Source organism: Rhincodon typus, chromosome 14 (assembly GCF_021869965.1).
Source record: "Rhincodon typus isolate 14 chromosome 14, sRhiTyp1.1, whole genome shotgun sequence".
Classification (NCBI taxonomy): Eukaryota; Metazoa; Chordata; class Chondrichthyes; order Orectolobiformes; family Rhincodontidae; genus Rhincodon; species Rhincodon typus.
This window is the reverse complement of record NC_063345.1, coordinates 58,004,782-58,030,119: the sequence shown is the minus strand read 5'-3', so window position 1 is coordinate 58,030,119 and position 25,338 is coordinate 58,004,782. Positions and strand designations below refer to the sequence as shown.

General features: G+C 40.3%; 1 protein-coding gene across 4 annotated transcripts in view; it reads right to left on the bottom strand.

Moving 5' to 3' along the window:
- Positions 1-25,338, bottom strand: part of urp1 (urotensin-related peptide 1) — a 40,969-nt gene that overhangs the window by 2,622 nt on the left and 13,009 nt on the right. For 2 of the 4 annotated variants that reach the window (XM_048604973.1, XM_048604976.1), the window contains exons 2-6: positions 12,820-13,229; positions 9,832-10,050; positions 3,396-3,539; positions 2,985-3,019; positions 608-713 (exon numbers count right to left, since the gene is read on the bottom strand). In XM_048604973.1, the coding sequence (XP_048460930.1) occupies positions 608-713; positions 2,985-3,019; positions 3,396-3,539; positions 9,832-9,931 (385 nt within the window). In that variant the 5' untranslated portion in view covers positions 9,932-10,050; positions 12,820-13,229. Of the gene's footprint in view, positions 1-607; positions 714-2,984; positions 3,020-3,395; positions 3,540-9,831; positions 10,051-12,819; positions 13,230-15,436; positions 16,330-17,403; positions 17,507-25,338 lie in introns of those variants that run through there. The other 2 variants (XM_048604975.1, XM_048604974.1) reach the window with 2 other exon arrangements.

The window sequence follows — 25,338 nt, the reverse complement described above, 5'->3', positions numbered from 1 at the left end:
TTTTCTTGCTCCTCTGATGCTGCCTGGCCTGCTGGGTTCCGCAAGCTCCATACTATGTTGTCGCAGCTTCTCCATATCCTTTTCATAACATGCCACAAGATGAATGATCAAAAGGACAGATGCTATTCGATATCATTGAACACCGAGGTAATTAACAATCTCTGGCTGACAATAATTTACACTTGCATAATGTAAAGTCCAGAAAGGATTATCATCAACATTTGACACAGATAAGACCTAATATTAGAGCAGTTGATCAAAAGCCTGGCTAAAGAGATGGGTTTTATAGAGTGCTGCAAAGGGGGAGAAAGGTAGAGAGGTGTAGAGCTTTAAGAAGGGAATTCCAGAGGTTAGCACCTTGATAGCTGAAGCCAACCACCTATGTTGGAGTGAAGAAAGTCAGGCATGCACAAGAGATCAGAAATGGAAAATGTAGAGATGCTGGGGGAGAGGAAGAAGCTGAGGTCGGCAAGGCTGAAGCAATGGGTTCACTGGAGAATGATTAAACAAATAAACGGTGAACTTAATTTCCCATGAATTCTATGAATGGTGAAGGTTTTCTGAGGCAGGAATTTGAGAATCTGTTTCTGATTGTTCAGGGCCTTACCTCTCTTACTGGATTGCAGAGAAGCCTGAGCAGGCTTTGAGAACCTGCGCTGTTGAAGATTTTGAGTAGAAGTAAACTTCCACAGTAACATCATCACGTTGTCGATCTACATGGGACATGTGCAGCAAAAATAACAACAGAATATATTGTCAGTTATGTAAAGAATTATAATACGTATGGAGAGTTTGGACATGCCTGCCAAAATGATGAATTGTTCCACTGGCACATTTGTTATGAGTCTCACATTAAGCCATTTTTATGATTGTGGTGTTCTCGACAATTCCTTCTGAGTGTGCCAGCATTGATGAGTGACAACGTAAGATGAAAAAAGCAAGAACGTCTACTCAAATTTGACTCCAAAACATTCCTCATGTATGAAGTTACTTTTGAAGTGTAAGCACTGTTGATATTTAGTGATCTTACGACAGCCAATTTATGCACAATATCTCATTAAAAATGTAGCACCATCATCACCTCTGCAAACAGTGCACTGAAGCATCAGCTTGCATTATATGTTGAATTCCTGAAGGATAGCTTAAACCCACATCATCCAGCTGAGAAGCATGAATGCTAACCACCCAGATTAACTACTAACCAATAAATGAATCAGCCACTGATTAGGAAGGCTGAAAATCCTGTCAGATAGTTAAGAGTCTCCAATATCTTTTGATCATATAATAATAACTAAATGCATACAAATGTACCAAACGGATGCAAGGGAAGAGAACTGAATAACCAAACTTGAAATTAAAAAAACAAACTTAAGATATGTTTATGCACCTTTCAACACAAGCTCAGGATGTATTAAACAGCCCATTACAGTATTTTGTTGAAATGTAGTTGCTGTTACAAACTTGGAAATGCGGCAGCCAATTTGCGCACTAAACAGTTTTATAAATGGCAATAGGGAATGACTGAACAATGCCATTTTAGTGTTGGTTCAAGAATGAATATTAGACAGAACACTGGAAAGAACTGGAAAGAATCAATTGGGGTGGCACAGTGGCTCAGTGGTTAGCACTGCTGCCTCACAGTGCCAGGGAACTTGGTTCAATTCTACCCTTGGGTGACTGTGTGGAGTTTGCACATTCCCCCCCTTTTGTGTGGGTTTCCTCCCACAGTCCAAAGATGTGCATGCTAGGTGGATTGGCCATGCTAAATTGCCTGTAGTGTTCAGGGATGTGTAGATTAGATGAGTTATAGGGGGATGGGTCTGGGTGGGATGCTCAGAGGGTCAGTGTGGACTTGTTGGGCCAAAGGGCCTGCTTCCACACTGTAAGGATTTATGATTCAAGCTCTCCTTTAAAACAGCGTTGCAGGATCTGATATGCCCACTTGAGATGGCAAACAGGGCCTTCATTCAATATGGCATACACAAATGAGTGCAAGCCTGAAAGAGCAGTGCTTCCTAATAATGTGCTAAAATGCCACCCAACATTGCATGGTGGGGGGTTGTTTGATCACTCGCTCTTTTAATTCACACTTTTTAAAAATATATTCTGAATCCAAACCGATCTGAATTCAACTCCTGATCTTTCTGGAGATTTACACTAAGGCTGTTCATATGCAATAAATTAATGATTAAACAGATCTTCAAGTTGAGGTTGAAATTGTTTCAGAGATAGTAGGAACTGCAGATGCTGGAGAATCTGAGATAACAAGGTGTAGAGCTGGATGAACACTGCAGGCCAAGCAGCATCAGAGGAGCAGGAAGGCCGACGTTTCGGGTCTAGACCCTTTTTCTGAAAAAGGGTCTAGGCCTGAAAAGTCAGCCTTCCCGCTCCTCTGATGCTGGCCTGCTGTATTCATCCAGCTCTAAACCTCGTTATTTCAAGTTGAGGTTGTGTTGTTAGTGGAGTTATGTTATAGCACCATCTATTGATCATTCTATAAGCAGCATGATGGCTATTTTATTAAACCACTGGAGAATGGGAGATCCCTCTTTGCTTCATTATCAGATCAAATCTGATGATAGTTCACATATTGAAATGTTACAACAGGTGACCAAAAGCTGAGAGTTGGTTTTAAGATGTTGGATTAAAAAGAGGAGAGAGGGTATGGTGAGAGATTGAGAGGAGACTGTCAGAGTTCAGATCCAAGACAGCTGTACGTATAGCCATCAGTTTCACAGCAACAAAAATAGGGGTTGTGCAAGAGATCAGAATTATTGGAGGCGTACAGAAATCTTAAAGGGTTGTTTGTTTGGATAAGTTTACAAAAACAGGGACAGACAAGAAGATGGAGGAATGTGAAATGTGAATTTTTAATCAATGGGTTGTCTGGATGCAATGTCTGGTCATTGATCAGGAAGATAACAGAGTAAGAAGGAATGAAACAAAAAACTCCCCAGTTAGAGTGAGTTTATCTTAACACTTACCAGTTTGGCTTTATCTCCAAGTGGCTCTACAGTATCTGTAAATGGTTAAAGCAATATATTACTTCAGAATTATTGAGGCAATGTTTATCGTCAGCACTCCTGAAATTATGGCAGTCAACTATATAGTGCAGGTCATTCCCAGCAATAATGCAGATGGGGATTTTATTTGGAAAAGACTTTGTTAAACAAAAGTGATGTATTCAGGAAAATAAATCATAACAGTACAAAAAATGTGGAGAGGGTCAATGAGTCGTGTCGGTTTTTGTTTTCTTTGCTGGTTTATAGCCAATGTAAACACCATGACTTATTTCTGCAAGAGTAATTTTCAAAAGAAAAAGCAACTATTTCTACGAAGTTGAAAGGAAATGTCCCAATAAGATAGCAGTAGATTGGTAAGGAGGTATTTCTTACCTTCCCGTAGACCAGCTCCTCCCAGATCAATCTCCTCTTGCTTTGGAATCACAGAATAGACGTTGGCCATTCTCTTAGCTCCAAGAGAGGAAAGATCATTTGACAAGAATCCAACTGCACCCTCAGTCATTTTGGGGTCAAATTCTGTTGAATATCAAAGCAAAATAAAACTAACAGCTGTCAACTGTATGAGCTGCGTCATCTTTGCAGATTGCAATTCTATTTTCTGCAAAATCAATTGTCAGTCTTTTACACTGAGACTTGACACTCAACCCAGTTTGTTAACATTTCATAGGAAAACCCAATTCTTTTCATCAGGAGAGAATACACTTAAATCTGTTAATTTGCTTTGTTTGCTGGTGAGACTGAAGAATGTCAGTCAAATCAGTTGGAGAGTGAAGGAACCAGATGTTACTGATTTTCATCATCAAAGCACACAAATTAAAACAGACAATTTTAAATTGATTTTGATATATAATAGTTGCAGTTAGTTGTATTCAAGTCCCTCTATGGCCTTATGCCTCCCACTCACTTGTAGAAAGTTTCTTGTTGAAAAACTGCAAGTTCTTAAAAGCTAAATTTTCATAGTATATTTGGGGAAGGAAAGGAAAACCATGAACAAAACATTGTACATTTACACATTGTACTTTTCATGTGGGTTTTAACTCCAGGTAGTTCACTTTATGCGGTAATGGTTTATGGTTACCCTTCATAACATAAGAAACGAGGCATGGATGTTGTTGAATTGAAGAATCCAACAGCTACCTAATACATACAGACATTACATTCTTCAGGTACTTTCAGCTTTTGTGCTAACATGAAATTATTGTATCACACAAAGCAGCAAGCTTCTTGTATTATGTCATGTTTCAAGTGATCCCCAGTAAAGTAACAAATGAGAACTTTACATCCTCAGGTCACATTTTTTGATACAGTCATTGAATCAAAAGCGTATCTCTTAAAGGTGTAGTGACATACTTACCGTGAGACATAAATAGCATCTCCATTTTTCCAAAGATAAAAAGATATCAAAGAGGTATACATTGGTTGTATATAGGCACATGTTGTTAATTCAGTAATTATACTGAATAGATATAGCACTTGGGGTGAATGGGATCAAAGTTTACGGGGAGAAAGCAGGATTAGACTATTGAGTTGGTCGATCGGCCACGGTCGTGAAGAATGCCGGAGCAGGCTCAAAGGGCCGAATGGCCTCATCCTGCTCCTAAGTTCTATGTGTCTACATTTATACAAACTTTAATGAGATATCTTTCACGTTTGATAACCCATCCTGATCTGGCAATTGTATACCTGTCTGGAATGGTTTGTGGTTTCCTCTGTTGAACTTGTTTGATAAGTTTGTTGGTTTGCTGCTGGGGGCTGTCACTCAACATCACTGCACACTCATCATCATCAGAATATTCTTCCTCAATCACTGTATGCATTGTGCATGCTGTACAATAGGTCTGTTGTATATTGGTCTGATCTGGTTTCTGTTCATTCGCAATGTAGCCCCATGATGAGAAAACACTTCTTGTCACCTGGGCTGGCTGCATATTTTAGAAACCCTTGCTGGTATCTAAGTATTTGGATTTAGTATTTTTAGATCATGCTCTCTGATCACTGCATAGTTTAGGCAGTTATATAAATGCCCGCTTGTTGTGAATCTCTTTAATTCTCCTCTGTCTTTGAAGAAGAATGTAGTGTGTCTCAGAATGATTAGACAATTCATTACTGATAGAAGTCCTTTGCACATGCCTCTTGCGCATAAGTTATGCAGCAGATGGCTACCCCTCTCTCCATTGGTGTTGTACAAAAATACAACACTGCGATGTGAAAATCCTGCTTTGTTGTGCAACACTTCATGATCATTGATTTGATGCTATGCACCATACATTTCACTAAACCATTTGAGTGAGGATAGTGGGATGATGATATGCTATGGATCACTCTCCTCTTAATACATGTCTTGAAATCATTTACTAAAGGACTGCAGTCCATTGTCAGACACCATCCATTCTAGAATACTAAATAAACTGAAAAATACCGACTATCGTGTCAGCAACGGTCACACGTTGCTAAATTGTCGAAGAATGATAAATTTAGAGAAGTAACTCATCACAGGAATGTAATCTTCCTTGTAGACTGTAAATAGTTCTGTTGCTACGTTCATTTAAGATGAAATGGAACACGTGTAGATGTCAAGGTCTGCTCGATTACTGGGGCTGATATCTTTGCTATAGCTCACAGCCATTCATTAGCCTTTGAATATGCTGATTCATACTTACAACCATGTTACAATACAAGTTAGTATAGTGACACAACAAATGCAATTTTTTGGTTAGTTTGCCATCCAAATAAGTACGATGCGTTAGCTTTCTAGATGGCCTCTAAGAGGCCTTCCAGCTGTGCAAAATATGCAACCTGTCAATACAGGTAAGACAGAGAGAGTGCACTTCAAGATGGTGGTGCTCTGTCTACACTTTTGAAATTAAAAAATGGTCACAGCTCACAAATCCACTAAAATTGAGTGGTAACTCCTTTATATGTCAGTCTGCTGTCATCATTGTGGTCTTTTGCAGCAGTGAAGTTGGGTAATGGGAGTGGTTTAAAGCTCTTCAGGAATGGGCAGCACGGTGGCTCAGTGGTTATGGGCAGTATGGTGGCTCAGTGGTTATGGGCAGTATGGTGGCTCAGTGGTTAGCACTGCTGCCTCATAGCACCAGGGACCCGGGTTCGATTCTAGCCTTGGGTGACCGTCTGTGTGGAGTTTGCACGTTCTCACCGTGTCTGCGTGGGTTTCCTCCAGGTGCTCTGGCTTCCTCTCATTGTCCAAAGATGTGCAGGTTAGGTGAATTGGCCATGGGAAGTGCAGCGATAGGGTAGGAGTGAGGGTCTGTGTGGGACGTTCTTCAGAGAGTCGGTGTGGACTTGTCAGACCAAATGGCACTGAGGGATTCTATTCTAACTGTGAGCCTCCCAGTGTAGTGCTAGCAGGCCTTGTCCTCTCTCAGGCTGTGTTTTGGTCACCACTGGAGGACCCTCTGCTGACTGGAAAATTTCAGTCAAGGGTTTGAGCTGGACCTTAACAAGACCCTTAATGGCCTCAGTTAGCTATCCCTCCCATGTGCAAATGGCTAGTTGTCTCCTGCATACTTACTTAAAAATAGTCCAGAGACCAGACTGCATGTGCCAGGAAATTCTGGCACCATCTGCCTTCAGCAGGATTATAAAATTCTGTCTACTGTCTTTGTGATAGAATAGCCAAGGGGAAAGTAATCAACAAAGTAATTGGTTTGAGCTCATTTTCAAACCGTCTCACCAAAATACAGCGAGAGAAAATAGTAAACGCCAAGAAGACATTTCCTTTTTTTTAAGAGTTAAAGCTGTCAGATCTTGGACATAGATTTAAGTTGCTCCACTCAAGTACCTCTTCACATCAAGTGCCTCATGTCAGCATCAGTTATTCTAAGATAATTAAAGTGATATCTGTCGATTGTATGCACTGCAATCTCAGATAGTCACTCATCTTCAAATTCACAGATACTTTTGCATCAACAAAAAATACTTCTAATTGATTTCAGGAATCAAGAAGTGTCTAAGACAATAAGGGACTACAACCATCAATTAATCTGAAGTTGATTAATTGAGGATAACATTATGGGTGTTTCTGTGGCTTTAAAGGACAAATTAAATGTCAGTACATAACAATTTTGCATCATTAAGTATAATACTCCTTTACAGCAATTGAAAGAACTTACATTTATAGTAAGTCTTTCATAACATCAACATATCCAATTATTTCCCAAACTAGGAGCTACTTTTAAAGTATACGCATTGTTGTGAGGTAGATAAACAAAGCACCCAATTTACAAACAGCAGGGTCCCGTTTAAAATTACAATATCGATAACTAAATTATCTGTTACAGTAATGTTAGTTAAGGGGTTGGTATTGGCTTGGACACCGGGGAGATCTATTCTGTGCTTTTCTTATTTGTGCCAGGGGATAACGTGCATCCGATTTAAGAGGTAGATGGGGTTTCCATTTAAAGTCTGATCTGAAAGGTGGTATCTCAGGTAGTTCAGCACTTAGTACAAAACAAACCCCACTACCTACCTGAAGCTGGTCGATGGAGCAGCATGTCAGATTGGACAGTTTAATTAAAAAAGTTAAGACACAGGTATAAAATAATGAAATCGACTTAATCATCACATCTATTCATACACAAATATTAATGAAGAGGAAAACACAATCTGAAATGCATGGAAATGTGTAACCACTAAATTTATCAGTTGTGTTCCAGTACGGTTTACTTATTACGCTGAGTTGCTTAGCTCGAATAGAATATCAGTCATACGTTAAACGTATTAATTATTTGAAGACTTTTACATTAAATATCAAATATTGAGCAAGTTTGGAACTGCTCAGTAAATTTCTAATTGTGATCTGTACAACGGTCAGTGCACATCATCTCAGTACCTTACAGCTGGACCTTTGCCGATTCTGTTAATACATTAAATAAACACATGGTACAGTTGTAGTTGGAATAAAACCAGCTTTCAAATCAGTCAGAAAATAAATGAACAGGCTTATTATAGAATATGTCTGTTACACACAGAAGTGTATCAACTGAAGAGAGTCATTAGAAGTGGTGGATATTGTTTAGTGCCTTATGGAACTAGATGTGTAAGTAAAAGTTGAGGTCATCATAGCCCTACTGGATCATAGGGCTACTTTCTCATTACAGAGAGATGACTGATTCTGGTGTAACCTCAGGGTCACCATGTCTCCAGTGAGATTGAGAAAGTGGGACCTTCATGTTGACCTCAGTCATTGTGGGAAGTAAACCTGTCATGGTGGTATCATTCTGCATCGCAAACCAACCATCCAACCAACTTAACTAACTGAGCCCCTATGTATAGGTAGCGTCAATGAGAAAGATATTTTGAAAAATTCAATACCTCCACGAAAAAAAATTTGAAGGCATAAGAAATAGGCTTGTCTACATGAGTTAATTCTCGTGCGACAGAACCATGCATATTGTCTACTGAGTTATATGTAGTAGAGGCAGCAGACATGGTGTGGAGGCAGGTAACAGATTGAAAGGGGGGGGTGTTGGTTGGCAGCACTGTCTCATAGTTGATTAGCACTTCTGCCTCACAGTGCCAGGGACCCATGTTCCATCCCACCATTGGGCGACTGTCTGTGCAGAGTTTGCACATTCTCCCTGTGCCTGCGTGGGTTTCCCGCAGATGCTCCAGTTTCCTCCCACAGTCCAAAGATGTGTAGGTTAGGTGGATTAGCCACGCTAAATTGCCCTGTAGTGTCCAGGGATGTGCAGGCTAGGTGGATTAGCCATGGGAAATACAGGGTTACAGGGATAGAGTTGGGGGTAGGGGAGTGGTGGTGCGGGTCTGGTTGGGATGCTCTTTACAGGGCCTGTAAGGATTCAATGGGCCAAATAGCCCACGTTCACACTGTAAAAATTCTATGAGAAGACATTGTGAATGTCTGCATGTCTCAAAAATAATCCTTGTGACTCTCAAACAAAACATTTGAGGATAAAGCAAATATTTAGAATGGTTCCAAAAAAGATGGACTTCAGATCTGTCGAGAAACTAAAGATATTGTTCTCTTTAAAGCAGAGAAAGTTAAAGAGAGGTCAATAATGATGTACAAAATTTTGAGGGGCTTGAAGAAAGCACATAGGGAGGAAATGATTCCATGGGTGGCTCAACCAGCGAACATGATTTAAGGTCATTGGCAAAACAAAATGAGGAAAAAATGAAGGGAAGTTTTTAATGCAGAGGATAGGTGTAGTCTGTAATACAATAATACAGGGATGAAGAGCAGATTCAACAGTAACCTTAAAAAGAGAATTAGATACATACTTGAAAGATTAGGGGATTAAGACCAATTTGCAAGTTTTTTCATAGAGCTGGCAAACGCATGATGGCTTCCTGTTTTTTTTGAGTATATGTTGGAGTATAATATGTCACTGCTTATTATTGGGGAAAGGAAAGCTACTTTGATACTGCTTGCCTTATAAGAAGAATATTTTAACCTTGACCTCATGCTGGTTTATTCCATTTGTTACTTAAGTGTCTCTTCTTATTAAAGTACAGTTTTATTTTCTGTCCTGACATCATCTGGCACTTGTTGCTCAAAAGAAATACACACAATTTGTAACATTTGAATAGATGACATTGGAAAAGTGTGTTCAATATCTGGCCATTTCCAGGACCTGCCCATCCATTCAACCTACAAACATTGGATGCAGCTCATCTCTTTGCCAGACGCTGGTGTCCTTTGGTCCAGTTGCTTGTGAACATGAATCAATAGGATAAAACTGATGTAACAAAAAGCAGACAAAAAAACCATTGTGCATACAAAAGTTACTTTCTACAGTCATGGAGCTGGAGGCATTACACTTACCTTCTTGTATCCTGGAGTTCTCGGGGAAAACTGGAAGAGCTTTCAATTGACCTGCTGCTGACAGAATAGCCAGAGCACAGATGAGCGTCCAGGTGTACATGATGTCTCTGATGACTCTCAGCTTCTCAGTGCACAGTTTTAAACTCTCTGGAGTCAATCAATCTTTGGTGGCTATTTTGTCATGTCACCCTTTGCTACTTGATTTTGGTTTTGTCCTCTCTGTAATTGATGTTAGTGACAGAATCAGATGCCAGAACCTTCATGGAAAGTGATCAGTATTCTAAAGCTCTTGTTATCACTGCTTAAACAGGAAGAGTTCACAAACATTGACAGATTCATACAATTCTTGTCTTATCTTTGTGCTGACCAGTGTTGGAGATTGTTTTTATCTTTTTAATGATGATCAAACTGGTACCAAAAGACCAGAATACACAGTGTGGGATAGATGAAAATTAAAAGGGAAAAGCAACTTGTTTCTTACAAAGTGAGGGAAGTTGATTGTTCAGATATTTAACACTTTTTACAGGATTTCCATTCGGCAATCCACATTTCTAAAAGGATTTTAACGGAATGCCTTTGATTACAAAATAAAGTAGAGCATAATTACATTAAAAAATTATGTAACTGGTTGATTTAAAACACAAATAAGACAATCTACTAGCCATTAAATGTGCACTGCAAGATAAATATTGGCTATGCTGTGTTATGGCGAGTTAAATAACATCCAGACTTCTATTGACAGTTGCTGTCATTACACAGCAATGATTGTTAGTCAGATTGGAGTACTTATGTTTTAGCGCCCACACTAGTGCATACGGAATGCAGCAATAGTTGATAATAAGGATTAAGATATCTAAGGGCCAGGTTAGAACCTGGGAGTATGAGAATGGCCTGTTTATTTTAGGACCTTATTCCTGGTCAGAACATGGTGTCAATCCTTACCTAGTGAGTCGGGGTGGCGGTGGGGTGGGCAGAATTTTGTTTGATAGGAAGTAGCCTCTGCAAGATGGGTGGTGGGCGCATGTCACAAGAAGGTGAAACCTGGACAACATTTACTGGTAAGAAGTAGCAGGATTGAAGATAACACAGTGTGGAGCTGGAGGAACACAGCAGGCCAGGGGGCATCAGATGGGGCAGGAAGGTTGACATTTTGGATCGGGACCCTTCTTCAGAAATGGGGATTAGGAAGGGAACTCCGAAATAGAGACAGGAGGGATAGGGCTGGGGAAGGTCGTTGGGATGGTGATAGATAAGTGCAGGTAGGGAGTGGTGGGGATTAGTCAGTGAGGTGGGAGGGTGGGACGGATAGGTGGGAGAGAAGATTGACAGGTTGTGTCAGGTCAAGAAGGCGGGATGAGACGGAGGGTTGGTCATGGATGAGACTGGGGGGTGGGGAGATTTTAAAACTGGTGAATTCCATATTTAGGTCATTAGGCTGTAGGCTCCCGAGGCAGAATATGAGATGCTGCTCCTCCAGTTTGCGTGTGGTGTCATTGTGCATGTTTCTTCTGCTCCTCCTAGCCTGCAGAAAAACCTTAAAATATTTTGATCTTACAACTGCTCCTTCTGGATTCACTCCAACTGTTGTTTCTCCATGGTAGCTCTGGCTAAAATAGCCCTGGGATCTGAACTGCATTTAACAAGCCAACCTTTGTGCATTGATGAGGGTTTCAACTATCATTGATCTCATTGTGCTGCTAAAAAATATTTACAGAGTCTGTTGACGTGACAAAAACATCCACTTTATTTGTCTGCTAGCCATTACAAATCATGACAAATGTGTTGATGACTGTATTAAAACAGCAAAGAGAGCAAAAATGTACAAACATGCTCCATGTATATCTGACAATAACAGAAGCTGTCATTTTGAAGGCTCAGTCTTTCTAACTGGAAACAATATGAAAAAATACATGGGGCTGAACTTCACTCGCTGTCGCTTCCTCCAAAATAAAAGTCAGTCCTGAACCATCCAACTTTAAAAAAGTCACTGTTGGGAGCAAAAGATTAACTGTACCATGCTCTAATAATAGCTTCTCAGCATGTGCATAAAGAGCTATGTCAGATCACATGGTTCAGAGCATGACGGAAGAAGGCAGTAGCAAAGACCTGCTCAACCATATTAATGTATATACATTATTGACAATAAATGTTAACAGCTTGCACTAAACTTGTGTTAAACTCTGGTTTGTCTCCACCTCCTAAGTGATGTTCCTACTGAAATAACTGTTCAGAGGTTGGTATCCCATCACCAATCACCCTTCATTTACCAATGCATAGCTTTTGACAATAGCACTGCCTCTCAATACCCGTGACATCAATCCTTTTATGTCAGCCAGATCTCCCCAGTTGGACCAGATTAACTGCCCTGATCAGGGAGCTCATGCTCTGTGAGGTCCAGCTGGCTGACCTCATGAATATCACTTCACCTACATGGTAACAACAATGGTGACCAGTCCCAGAAAACGGCAGTGAACGTTACCAAAAAGCCTGAAGAAGAAAACCAGCAACACCATTGAAAAGAGGAGGAGCAGGCCATTCAACCCTTCGAGCTTGCTCCACTATTCAATATGATCATGGCTGACCATCCAACTCAGTCGCTTGCTTCCACTTTTCCCCCCATACCCGTTAATCCCTGTAGCACTAAGCAGTGGGTGAAGGCATCCCATGTCAGCTCAGTGATCACACCACCGCAAGGGGGCAAACTACCAGGAATATTCCAGCAACACAGAGAGAGCAACAGAGAAGGCATGGATTTCAGCTCGGAAGAGCAATTCATTCCTCCATACCCCACCCAAGAATGTATTAGAATGAAGAGGGCTTAGTAGGCTGGGCAAGGGCAGAGCAGGTGTAACCCTTTTCATTTCCCTTCAAGTATGCAGCACCAAAAGTGTTTCACGATAACAACAGGACAAAAATGCAGAACAGGTACCCAACCACTATTTTACCAGGTCCCTGAGGTTCCTCCCCTTTGGAAAACACCAGACTTACCTCTGCCCAGTGGCCAGTGGCCATGTCCACTTCTTCTATGCCTCCTTGAAGTCCCAGCAATGGACACTGCTGAGTAATGTCACTGCTCAGACTGCAAGAGCCACAATTCTTGAGCTTTTTCTGATGAAGGGTCTAGGCCCGAAACGTCAGCCTCTCTGCTCCTATGATGCTGCTTGGCCTGCTGTGTTCATCCAGTCCTGTACCTTGTTGTCCCACAATTCTTGAGGGCAGGTTTCATCCCACCAAGAGATGGAAGTCTACCTTGAGCCTATTCAGACCACTCCCCCATGTATTATCGCTGCAAGGCAAACTTCTTGAAAACTGGTCCATTTCAGACCAACTGTTCTTCCATGGATTGGGAGAAGAGCAGTCTGTCCTCCTGTAAAATCCAGCCTGATGACTTTGTGACTCTGAAATAAAAACAGAAATTCTGAGGAATGGTCACTGGACATGAAACATTAACTCTGCTTTCTCGCCACAGACGCTGCCAGACCTGTTGCATTTTCCCAGGAATTTCTGCTTTTGTTTCTGATTTCTAGCATCCGCTAGAAATCTAGCATTCTTTGGTTATGTTTTTACTCCATGTCTCTTATTAGTCAGTAAAAATGTAGCTGACAGAATAGAGTATCTATTGCAGCATTTACTTAAGTTTGATGCAATATGTAGATTGTATTCTGATTTGTTTTTATTGGCAATTTGCAGTGAACCCAAGAAACTCTTGGGTGCATCTTTCAATCAAAAGTCAGTTGAGATATTCTCCCAGTTCCTAATGTGAGGGATAAAGGATTAGAGCCATCTTCACAACATACATAGGTGTAAGACAAAAGAGAAAGTAAAGTAAGAACTTCAATATCAATTGTTTACGCTTTTAAGAACTTTTAGGGGTAATGATTGCATGCAGAAATCAGACTTAATAGTTTACCTTTCTGTACAATGACGGTATCTTTTATAAAGTGCATACATTGTAAAGTATTGAGTGCTGTAGTGGTACAGCGTTAATATCCCTATCTCTGGGCCAGGAGGCTTGGCTTCAATGCCTGTCTGCCCCAGAGGTGTGTTGTTACATCTCTGACTCGAAATATCTACATAGTTAATTTTTAGCCTAACTTTCCATTGTGAGTTTAATGGTCAATTAATATAAAAATTCAGCAAGTTCTGGCAGAAAGTTAAGGATTAGAAGCCCTTCAACCAGTCAGCTGTAGAGTTTCATAACTCATCATGCACCTCTTAATTTCCTGGCGTTTGTCATTAATATATCATTAATGATAGCCAGAAAGTGGCTAGCACTGCTGCCTCACAGCGCTAGAGATTCAAGTTCGATTCCAGCCTCGGGTGAATGTCTGTGTGCAGTTTGCACATTCTCCCCGTGTCTGCGTGGGTTTCCTCCAGTTTCCTCCCACAGTCCAAAGATGTACAGGTTAGGTGGATTTGCCATGGGAAAAGTGGAATTACAGGAATAAGGTGCAGGGATGGGTCTGATTGGGATGCTCTTCAGAGGGTTGGTGCAGACTCAATGGGCTGAATTGCCTCTTGCTACACTATAGGGATTCTATGATTCCATTATTTGGCCTGATAATCCATTACCTGCAATGATGGTGATTCATTATAAAATCATAGAATCCCTACAGTGTGTAAGCAGGCCATTCAGCCCATCGAATCCACACCGACCCTCCAAAGAACATCCCACCTTGATGCTACCCAACCCTGTAACTCTGCTTTTCCCATGCCTAACCCACCTAAGCTGCATATCCCTGGACTGTGGGAAGAAACTGCACTACCCAGAGGAAACCCACGCAGACACAGGGAGAATGTGCAAAAGCCACACAGTCAGTCACCCACGGGTGGAATCAAATGGATACTGTCAGCAGACATATCACTGGACAACCCCCAGTCGGATATCAATAATCAAATATTTAATTAAAAACCAACTCAAAGGATATATCTGCGAGAACAGTTGTTGGCTGGGCTAATGCAACATCTCACTGATGAGATTTAGTGTAATCCATCTGACCAAAATCACACCAGAGCACATACTCCTACCTCAATCTGTTCTGATATAGCTATGACTTTATGGCCATGTGAAATTGATTGCTACAAAACACAATATGACGTATGGAAGACTGCATTATTTTCTTATTGCAAGATTATTCATTATTAGTACATCAGTGGTTTAATCCATATCTAGCTGTGCAAGTTGAGTCAACTTGAACAAATGACATTTGGATGAGCAGCTTTCAAAGCTCTTTAAAGTATTTTTTGTTAAACAGTTCCTTGGTAGATTTTTTTGTTTTATTGCGTGTAATTATCAACAAATAATTGTACTTATATGTTTTCTGTGGGCAGAAAACAAAAGTCCCTGGAGACCTATTGGTTTCATTATCAAGCAAATGTTGTTTGAAGGACAATATTTGTGCACCATATCTTATTCTCTTTCCTATAAGTGTCATTTTGAATGTGTTTTTTATTTGTTTGCTCCAGATGCGATGAGGTGCTTCCTATCTTTTAATTATTTTGTCTTCCCACTTAATAAAACAGAAAGTCATTTGGTGTATGAACATTGAAGACTTGCATTTATTTAGCGCCTTGCACAAACTCAAACCACTCTACAGATACTGACCCTAAATTCCAGCCTAGGTGTGGATCAAATCATAACGGGGCCACTCCTATTAGCCTTCCCTTGTCAAAATCCAGAAACGGCTGCATCTCAACCAGCAAGATCAATATCCAGGAAGGTACTTAAATATCCGGAGGTCATTAAACGTCAGTAATGCCTGCATTTCATCTGGACTCCATTCCCTTCCACCGAGTATTGTGTTGTTCCTGGTGCATTGCGAGTGAAGGGGTAACACATGCTCTAAGAAGAGCTACTGAGCATGTATCTCAGGTGCCACATCATGATGATGTGAGCTGATATGGTAGCCAAGTGTGTCTGGTTGCTCAGATGTCATCTTTACTGAATAAATGTTGTTAATATTCACTGATATCGATGCGGTCTACCTTCTATCAATGACTCAGACCTAATCCTGCAAGCTTTGACCACAGTCACAGGAGCTGCAGTAAGCAGTGAGGGGTGATCTTCAGAGAAACCCAATGGCAGTATAGGGCAGTGAATGAAGGCCCAGGACAAGCTAGAAATCTGACCATAAAAGAGGAGGGAAAACCTGATCAGCAGCCTCGCAACAAGAGGGAATATCAGAGGAACGGTTTCGAGGTCACAGACCACAGAGAGGGAAATCCCAGGCAATGCTGAAAAAGGCACAGGAAAAACCTGCCGCAGGAAACACAGCACAATGATTAAGCCAATCACCCACGTAACTGCAGATTAGAGGTGTTCACAGAATTGGGAAATGAAAAAGACGTATAAAGTGTCTGCTGGCAAACAGTGCGGCAGAGAAAAGATACAGTGAATGGCATTAAATGATACTGTTGGTGAGAACTTTGTCTAACCAGGAGATCACGAGTGCAAGACAGAGACCAAGTCCGGTCTGGATCAACAGTACAAATCAAAACAGACTTCAGCAGTCTGTATGTGCCCAAAGTGTGGAGGACACTGAGGATCAGAATGAATTATTCTGGGTATATAATAAGCCCATTGCAGGCTTTTGGCATTTCTAAAAAAGCAAAATCGCAGCTTGAATTTTGCATGCAGATGTCATGGTTATTGGCAAGAAAACTAATTTTATACTGGAAAACAGGACAAATAACTTATTCTCTCAGTTTCACCCTCATGATTGAGGCCAAGATGACTCCAATCATCTTCCAATCAGCTTTGCGGTGGAGGTGATATTAAAATCAGAGTCAGAATCAGCCTGCACTCTATTCTGATGGAAGTTCACCGAGACTTTAGTATGTTATTCCCAGTCGGATTCTCCATTATTAAACAGAGATTGCTGTGAGCTTTTGAATCTCCTTTGTTTAACCATTGAAGCGGAAACTGAAGTTGTTTCAGTGTACCGTGAATCAGCCTTGAGCACAGAACCACAATCCATAGGACGACAGGAAGATAGTGCTGATCTTTCCTCTCTCTTAGAAGAGAGGCTACAAACAGTGGGATAAAAAGCCACCAAGATTGAAGTTAACCAGCTGCAAAAATACTTTGCTGTTTCAGGTAAGAATGAGACAGAATGAAGCTGTCATTCATTTGCTAGAAGCAGAGGTCCTGGATCTTCCTCTACTCTTGGACTGGACTGACATTGGGCATGAAAATTATCTTTTTTTGAGGAGAACTGTCCCTTTGTTGAAGAAGGCAACAAAGGTGTAACTATGGCTTATTTTACTATAACCCACAAATGCCATATAACAGCAACAGCAGCAACCAGACCCAGATTAATCTTAGCTTCTGTCAACTGCACCTCCACCCTTTAGAGATGAATGGGACAAAGTCAAAATTCAAGCCAATCAGTTGAAGATAAATGACCATCAGTGTTGCAACCTGAGTGCAATCAAGAGGCACAAATTACAGACATCCCTCAAGAGGCAGCAGCTGAAGAAAACATGCTAATGGTTGTAACACTAATGAATATCACCGAAACTTCAGAATTCTCCACAGGCCACAAGGTGGTCACGATATCTGAGAAGCCTCACTGTATGGAGTTAGAAAGGGATTGTCGATTATGTTTGAAGAGTGTCTCAGCCTTCAACTCAGATTCATGATCATCGATGCTTCATAACGCTCCACTCTGTTAGCAGAAATCAACTTTATAGGAAGCGAATCTACAACAAAGCAAAGAACATCAAGATGAACTTGATATATTTGGACAAAAACTTCAAACTTCTGAGATAGTGTACAAAAATGTAGTTCAACAACTGCAAGCAACTAGTAAAAAGCTAACCGGAGCAAAGATAAAGCTTAAGTCCAAACTGGACTAAGTTAATATTGAATATTCAGAAGTATAACACTGCAAGAGTGGCAGCTGAAGTCTGTGATTGAGTCTAATCAGCAATTCAGGGAAATCATTAAGTTTTCCTTCACTTAAACTCAGAGGCATAACTACAGGCCGACAAAGTACCTTAAAAAATCTTAAAGCTAAGCGTCAACTGAAAATATTCAAATTAAGCAAGAATTAGAAATGTCACTCTATCTATGAGAGATTTCTAAGCTGAAAATCCAGCAAATAACAGTCGCACAGTAATATCAAGCCACATTATTCATACATTACAAGATTCCCAGTACTGGAAATACCCATATTATAGTAAACGAGTGCACAAATACTCTCCTATATGTAACAAGATTACAAGAATGTCAGATGAAACTGTTGACTACACATGTAGGTAGGAAGCAGAGAGTAATAGTGGAAGGATGCTTGTCGGACTGGAGGCTTGTGACTAGAGGTGTGCCTTGGGGGTTGGTGCTGAGCCCATTGCTGTTTGTTATCTATATCAATGATTTGGATTAAAATGTATAAGGCCTGATTAGTAAGTTTGCAGATGACACTGAAATAGTCAGTATCGTGGACAATGAGGAAGGTTATCAGAAATTGCATCAGGATCTTGATCAGCTGGCAAAGTGGGCTGAGAAATGGCAAATAGAGTTTAATATAGATAAGTGTGAGGTCTTGAATTTTGAAAAGTCATATCAAGATAGAAGTTTCATGGTGATTAGTAGGGCCTTAAGGAGCGTATGGAAGAGAGGGACCTTGGAGTTCAGGTGCACGGTTCTCTGAAAGTGGAGTCACAGATAGACAGGGCAGTGAAGAAGGCTTTTGACACACTGGCCTTCATCAGTCAGGGCATTAAGTATAGAAGTTGGGAAGTTATGACGCAGTGTAGAAGATGTTGGTGAAGCCCCGCTTGCTGTATTGTGTTCAGTTTTGGCCACCTTGCTATAGGAAGGATGTTATTGAACTGGAAAGAATGCAGAGGAAATTTACAAGGATGTTGCCAGGGCCCGAGGGACTGAGTTATAGGGAGAGGTTGGGCAAGCTAGGACTTGTTTTCTTTAGAGCGAGGAGAGTGAGGGGCTACCTTATTGCAGTGTATAAGATCATGAGAGGCATGGATAGGGTGAATGCACTCAATCTTTTTTCCCAGGGTGGGGGGAATTGAGGACCAGAGGGCATCAGTTTAAGGTAAGAGGGGAAAGAATACAAGGGAACCTGAGGGGCAACTTTTTTACGCAGAGGGTGGTACACATAAGGAATGAGCTACTAGCGGAAGTGGTTAAGGCGAGTACATTAACAACATTTAAAAGGCATTTGGATGAATACATGGATAGGAATGGTTTAGTAGGATATGGGCCAAGTACAGGGAAATGGGGTTAGCATGGATGGACATTTTGGTCGGCATGGACCAGTTTGAGCCGAAGGGTCTGTCTCTGTGCTGTAGGACTCTATGACTCTATATCTGAAGACTGGCTACCCTTCAGTCTCCTGGTAAAGATCTTGTAGAAGAATGACATGATCCTGATGCTGAACTTTCAGTCAAGTCTGCAGATCACAGAAGTAAGCAGGGTCTTGCGATAAAGCCCAACCTCCATGCAGGTCATGCGGAATCTCATTCTGTCCAAACTTCAAGTGTGTTATATTATTGATGATAGCACACTTTTACTTTCTCAAAGTGTTTACAAGATGTTGACAGAGGAACAACAGCAAGCTGAAAGGGTAGTGATACTACGAAAAGACAATTGTGCAACCCTCGGAGTTGTTGGGAAGTCCTCATTTCCCTATTTCCAGAATTGTCATTGGAATCCTCTTTGTTCTTCTTTTTATTTGTTTTATTAGCCCCTGGAGTGAGTTCGCTCATGGTTCCCTTCGGAACTATTGGTTTTTTCATCATCACAGCAGCCATGAAAGATGTAGTTGTGAAGTTCCTCGTTAGAGCTGAAAGTGCTTCATTTTTTCAGTTAACACTTTAACCTTTCCTCAGTGAGTAATGCACAATATGATGTTCAGTGCTTCAGTACCCTCTTTGAGGGATTTTGATGATTCAGGACTTTGAGGTTTGTCCCTTGAATAAGTTTTCCCTGGAGTAGACTTCACTGCTAGAGGTAGCAAGAACTGCAGATGCTGGAGTCAGGGATAACACAGTGTGGAGCTGTAGAAGCACAGCAGACCAGGCAGCATCATAGTTTCAGGTCATCATAAGTGCCCAGGAATAGGATGTCACAAAAAGCTGCTGTACTACTCCACCTACCTGCTTACTTTACAAGGAAATGATAAGGATTAGGAAATGATACATGTCCCACATGTCCTCCAGCCAAGAAGACTGTTGGAGATTAGGCTTCATGGGCAAGAGACTAAGTTGGGAGAGGGAAAGGGTGTGGTCCATGTAAGATTTGGATGGAAACTTTAAATAGCTCACGAGATTAACAGCTTGTGGGAACAGCAAACCTGGGGGAGGGGTGTGCAGAGCAAAAGTCAACTATACCATTACTTAAATTGTTACTGAACATGTGGAAAGGAAGCTATATCACAATGACATGAGATTGCATGGAAGTGGGACCTGAGTGTGTAGAATTCCAGAGATGTCCTAATTTAATATCTTTTGCACACAGGACGTTCTTAAAAAGGTTGTTAGTGTTTACATGAACTACCTCCTAGCAACAACCAGAACTAATCTTATTACAGTGCATATAAGCCAAAACCCATTTCCTTTCATGCAAATAACATGTTAAAAATGGTAGAGGGATATCAAAATTACCTACATATGTTTTCTCTGAACCTTTATTTAATATTTTATTGTTTTCTCATTCACTGAGCAACAACAACAGCAACAAACTGTTCAAATGTACAGGTTTGCTCAACGCAGTTTTTAAAACGTCTCTCTATACAGAAATGAGCAAGTGCAGCGAACACTCAAAAGTCTGAGATGAATAATTTCCAGGCTGGAAAAGTTTGTCCAATGTTCATCGATCTTTACCATCATAGCTGTTCAAAGATACTAATCTTGTTACTTGACATTTAAAGCCGACTGGTGTTAATGGAGTCCTATATCTGTGATGGAAGTTATTTATAGAAACTAAGGGCCTGAGGCATAAAAAGAAATACTGAAATCTGATACTTGATATTAGCAGAAATTTATCATTTGATGTTTTTTCCAAGTTTGGAAATGAATCACTGCCTTTCTGTAAGTCATTTCAGAACTGGAACACAAGTGATTACCTGAAGCCATTGTAGATTGTCCTTGAGGCCAATTTGATTGATTAAATGAAGCTGCCATAAATCTCTGCCAGAAGTTAATGCTAAAGACTTCACTTCAATATAACAGTTAATGGGATTTGTCTGGTCTGTAGTATTTCAGTGTGATTAAAAGTCATTATTGGTATGACTTATATGTGACTTTAAGTACAAAAGAATCATGTTACAACAACGATTCCTTTTAAACATTTGTGACATGGACTCAACAAGGCAACGTTTTAAGGTGCATTCCTTTCACTTCTCGGACAGATGTATTCTATCTTTCTTTGGAAAGAAACTTTTGTCCGCACTCACACAGTGATAATTTAGTGTGTTATATTTTACAATTGGGTGATTTGGAAGAACTTACTGTTTAATTGTGAAGGCCAAAAGGGTCATACAGCATGGAAACAGACCCTTCGATTCAACCAGTCCATGCCAACTATGTTCCCAAACTAAACTAGTCCCACCTGCCTGCACTTGGACCATATCCCTCCAAACCTTTCCTATTCATACACTTATCCAAATGTCTTTTAAATGTTTTTAACTGTACCTGCATCCACCACCTTATCTGGAAGTTCATTCCACACATTGATCACTCTCTGTGTAAAAAGGTTGCCCCTCAAGTCCTTTTAAAATCTTTCTCCGCTCACCTTAAAAATATGCCCCCTAGTTTTGAACTCCCCTACCCTAGGGAAAAGACCCTTGTCATTCACTTTATCTATACCCCTTATGATTTTATAAGCCTCAATAAGGTCACCCCTCCACCTCCAACACTCCAGTGAAAATAGCCCCAGCCTTTCCAGTCCATTTTAATATCTCAAACCCTCCATTCCTAGCAACATCCTGGTAAATCTTTTCTGACCTCGCTCCAGTTTAGTAATATCCTTTCTATAACAGGGTTACCTGCACACAGTACTCCTGAAGATGCATCAACAACATCTTTTACAATCTCAACATGACGTCACAACTCCTATACTGAAGGGTCTGAGCAATGAAGGCAAACATGTTAAATGCCTTCTTAACCACACTGTCTACCTGTGACGCAAACTTCAAAGAATTATGTACCTGAACCCCCAGGTCTCTCTGTGAACATTGGTGAAGTTCAGATTTTGGTTTTCTGAAGTGTTTATATGAGTGAAATAAATATGTTAGTCAACGTAACATCAAAAATTGAATCATTTGGTGAAGTTCAGATTTTTGTCTTCTGAAGTGCCAGTATTATTAATTATATAAGTCCTGCCCATGTTTGTACTACCAAAATGCAATATCTCACATTTATCCACACTAAACCTCATCTGCCACTCCTCAGCCCTTTGACCCAACTGATCAAGATCTCTTTGTAACCTTAGACAACCTTCGTCACTTGTCCATCATACACCAATTTTGGTGTCATCTGTAAATGTACTAATCATGCCTCCTATATTCTCATTCAAATCCTTTACATAAATGATAAACCAAAATGGACACAGTACCGATCCCTGTGGAACACTGTTGGTCACAGGCCTCCAGTCTAAGAAACAACACTTCAACACCACCATCTGCCTCCTACCATAAAGCCAGCTTTACATCCAATTGGCAAGCTCACCCTAAATCCCATGTGATATAACTTTACTAATTATTCTACCATGCAGAACCTTGTTAAGTCTTTACTAAAGTCCAAGTAATCCTTACCTGGTCTGGCCTACATGTGATTCCAGACCTACAGCAATGTGGTTAACTCATAACTGGCCTCTGGGCAATAAATGCTGCCTAGCCAGCAATGCCCTTATCCTGTGAATGAATAAAGAAAAACGTCTACAGATCTTTTTCATTGCTTTGTTAAAAAACTCAATCAAGTTTGTCAGACATGATTTCCCTCGCACAAAACCATGCTGACTATCCCTAATCAATCCTTGCCTCTGCAAATGCATATAAATCCTATCTTTCAGAATCACCCCCAACAACTTACCACAGATGTGAAGTTTTGCTTTGTATTGAAAGACTGAAACTCCAGAGCTGCTCACGCCATGAAACGTTGGGAGTAAGATTTACGATCAGGAAGATGCTTGCAACCTATAAACTCTTCCACACTCCTTTTACATTAAGGGTAATTATAAAGCATTGTGCTCTCTGTGTAGATGGAGCTCTGCCCACTGCAATCAAAGATTGGGCCACTAAATGAGAAGTGCCAGATTTGCATAGATAAAAAGCAGAAAGATCTTTGAGAGTATTCAAAAGTTGTACCATGGCATCACTGGCATGCCTTGGTATATTGGGAGGGAATAAAAAGCCATTTGCGACAGATAATTGACTTCCTAGAATTCCACGGGATTTTGGAATTGGATTTTAAAAATATTTGAAACACAACAAAATGATTTCTTGAATGTACAAGCGAAGAGACGGCAGAGACAATCAATGATATGTTTCTATCTAATGTTTAGGTGACTTGTCTCAACCATTGAGCTCTTGTGGCCAAATTGTAGAAGCATAAACAGTAGATGCATTTTACTGAGCTATGTGTTCTGGTCTGCCTGGGTATGCACTCACATTTGTTTAAAATTGTGATCCCAAAAACAGTTTTCTTAAGGTGAAGCTCAGTCTCCAATCTGATGCTGTTGATGAGTCAGAACCTTCTCTATTGAAACAACTGCAAATGGTAATGGACTGTTCAGGGCCCCAGGATGTGGGATCATTGCAAGATCTAAGAAGGCACATTCAGAAGTGAGGAGTTTGGGGCAATCATTGTCACAGATATGATTTTTGCATGATAAGATATATGTGTCCTTCAGGACAGGAACAGTAAGTTGAAAGGTAAGCCACAAGCAAAGTTGATCATCTGCAACCACAGGTACAAATTTCTTAAAGTGATCAGTAGGGTGGTTACAGCCCTGAAGTTAGGAAACAGTGTTTGAGAGTATCGATTTAACTTGAAGGGAGCAGATCCTGATATTTGTGTGTTATCAGAAGATACTGATGTTTGTAAGTAACCAGTAGTACAATAAACTGTTAAATGCATGACAAGGTATACTGGGCTGAGTGCATTGACCATTTTCTCCAGCAGAGCAGGTTCATGTTAAACAAAAGAGTATAAGAGAGAACGTGAAAGTTCTTTTAGCTGAAATAGTGACATATTTACAATAAATTAGAAAAATGAATGCAGAACATGTGAAAAAGACATTATCTGAAATCCAGCTTATCCCCTCTGCTACATTATTGATTTATCCCAATGTCTCAAAAACTTTTTTTTCAGAGTTTGCGTTATTTAATTAAAGGAATAAAATACAACCTAGTGTAATATTAGCATCTTCAATATAATGTAAATACACAAAAACAAATTAAGATATTGCAAATGTTGAAATTCTGAATTAAAAAAACTAAGAAGTTTGAAAACATTCAAAGGGTGGTAGGGTTACGGTGTAATGTTAATGTCGTTTGGACTAGCACTCCAGAAACCCCAGGCCAATGTTCTGGGAACATGGGTTCAAATTCCACCACAGCAGGTGGTGAGATTTGAATTCAATAAAGTCTGGGATGAAAATCTGACTTAATAATGACCATATAAACCTGCTGATTGTCATAAAACCCATCTGGTTCACTAATCGCATATAGGGAAGGAAATCTGCTGTCCTTACGTGGTCTGACCAACATGTGACTGCAAACCCACAACAATTTGATTGATTATTAACAGTCCTTTGGGCAGCTAAAGATCGTCACTAAATGCTGGGAGCGATGCCCACATCCTGTAATTAAATAAATTTAAAAAGATATTCAGTAGGTCAGGCTCCATCGTAGAGGGAGAAACCAGTTAATATTTCAGATTCTGATGACAGGGTCATCAACCTAAAATATTACCTCTGCTTCTCTCTCCACAGTTGTTGTTTTCCAGGAGTTTACATTTTATGAATTGTACAAGTACATTGTCCAATATCCCAGAGATAATTCAGACATGCTGTTTGCCAGCAGTGCCAACTTGCATTATATCAAAGGTAGTACAGTTATAGCTTTCAACATCTGTTGCTTAACCTTTATGACCAACAATTGTGAATGGTTTTGTTCCTCTTCTATCTGGAAAACATAGCAGGAGACCTAAAGAAAGAGTATGATGTTCTCGACCCCATCCTTGCAAACACTCTATAGCTTATCCAGGGTGTTTTTAGGGACAGAGAAAAGAGCACCAGTCAGCAATCCAGTAAATAAGAAAAATGTTATATTACTTTTAATTGGATAATGCATTCCTTGGAAAAGTCATTCATTTTGCTTTTGTTTAGATAATAGAACATAATCATAAATACCATTTAATTTTTGTAAATTAATTTTTAGAGTTTTCTTTAGATGGTGCCCAGTTGTGTACACTTCTGGCATCAGAAACTGAAGAAATGGAGCCTTTTCCATAACCATTTTAGCTTTTTCATTCAAACCTATT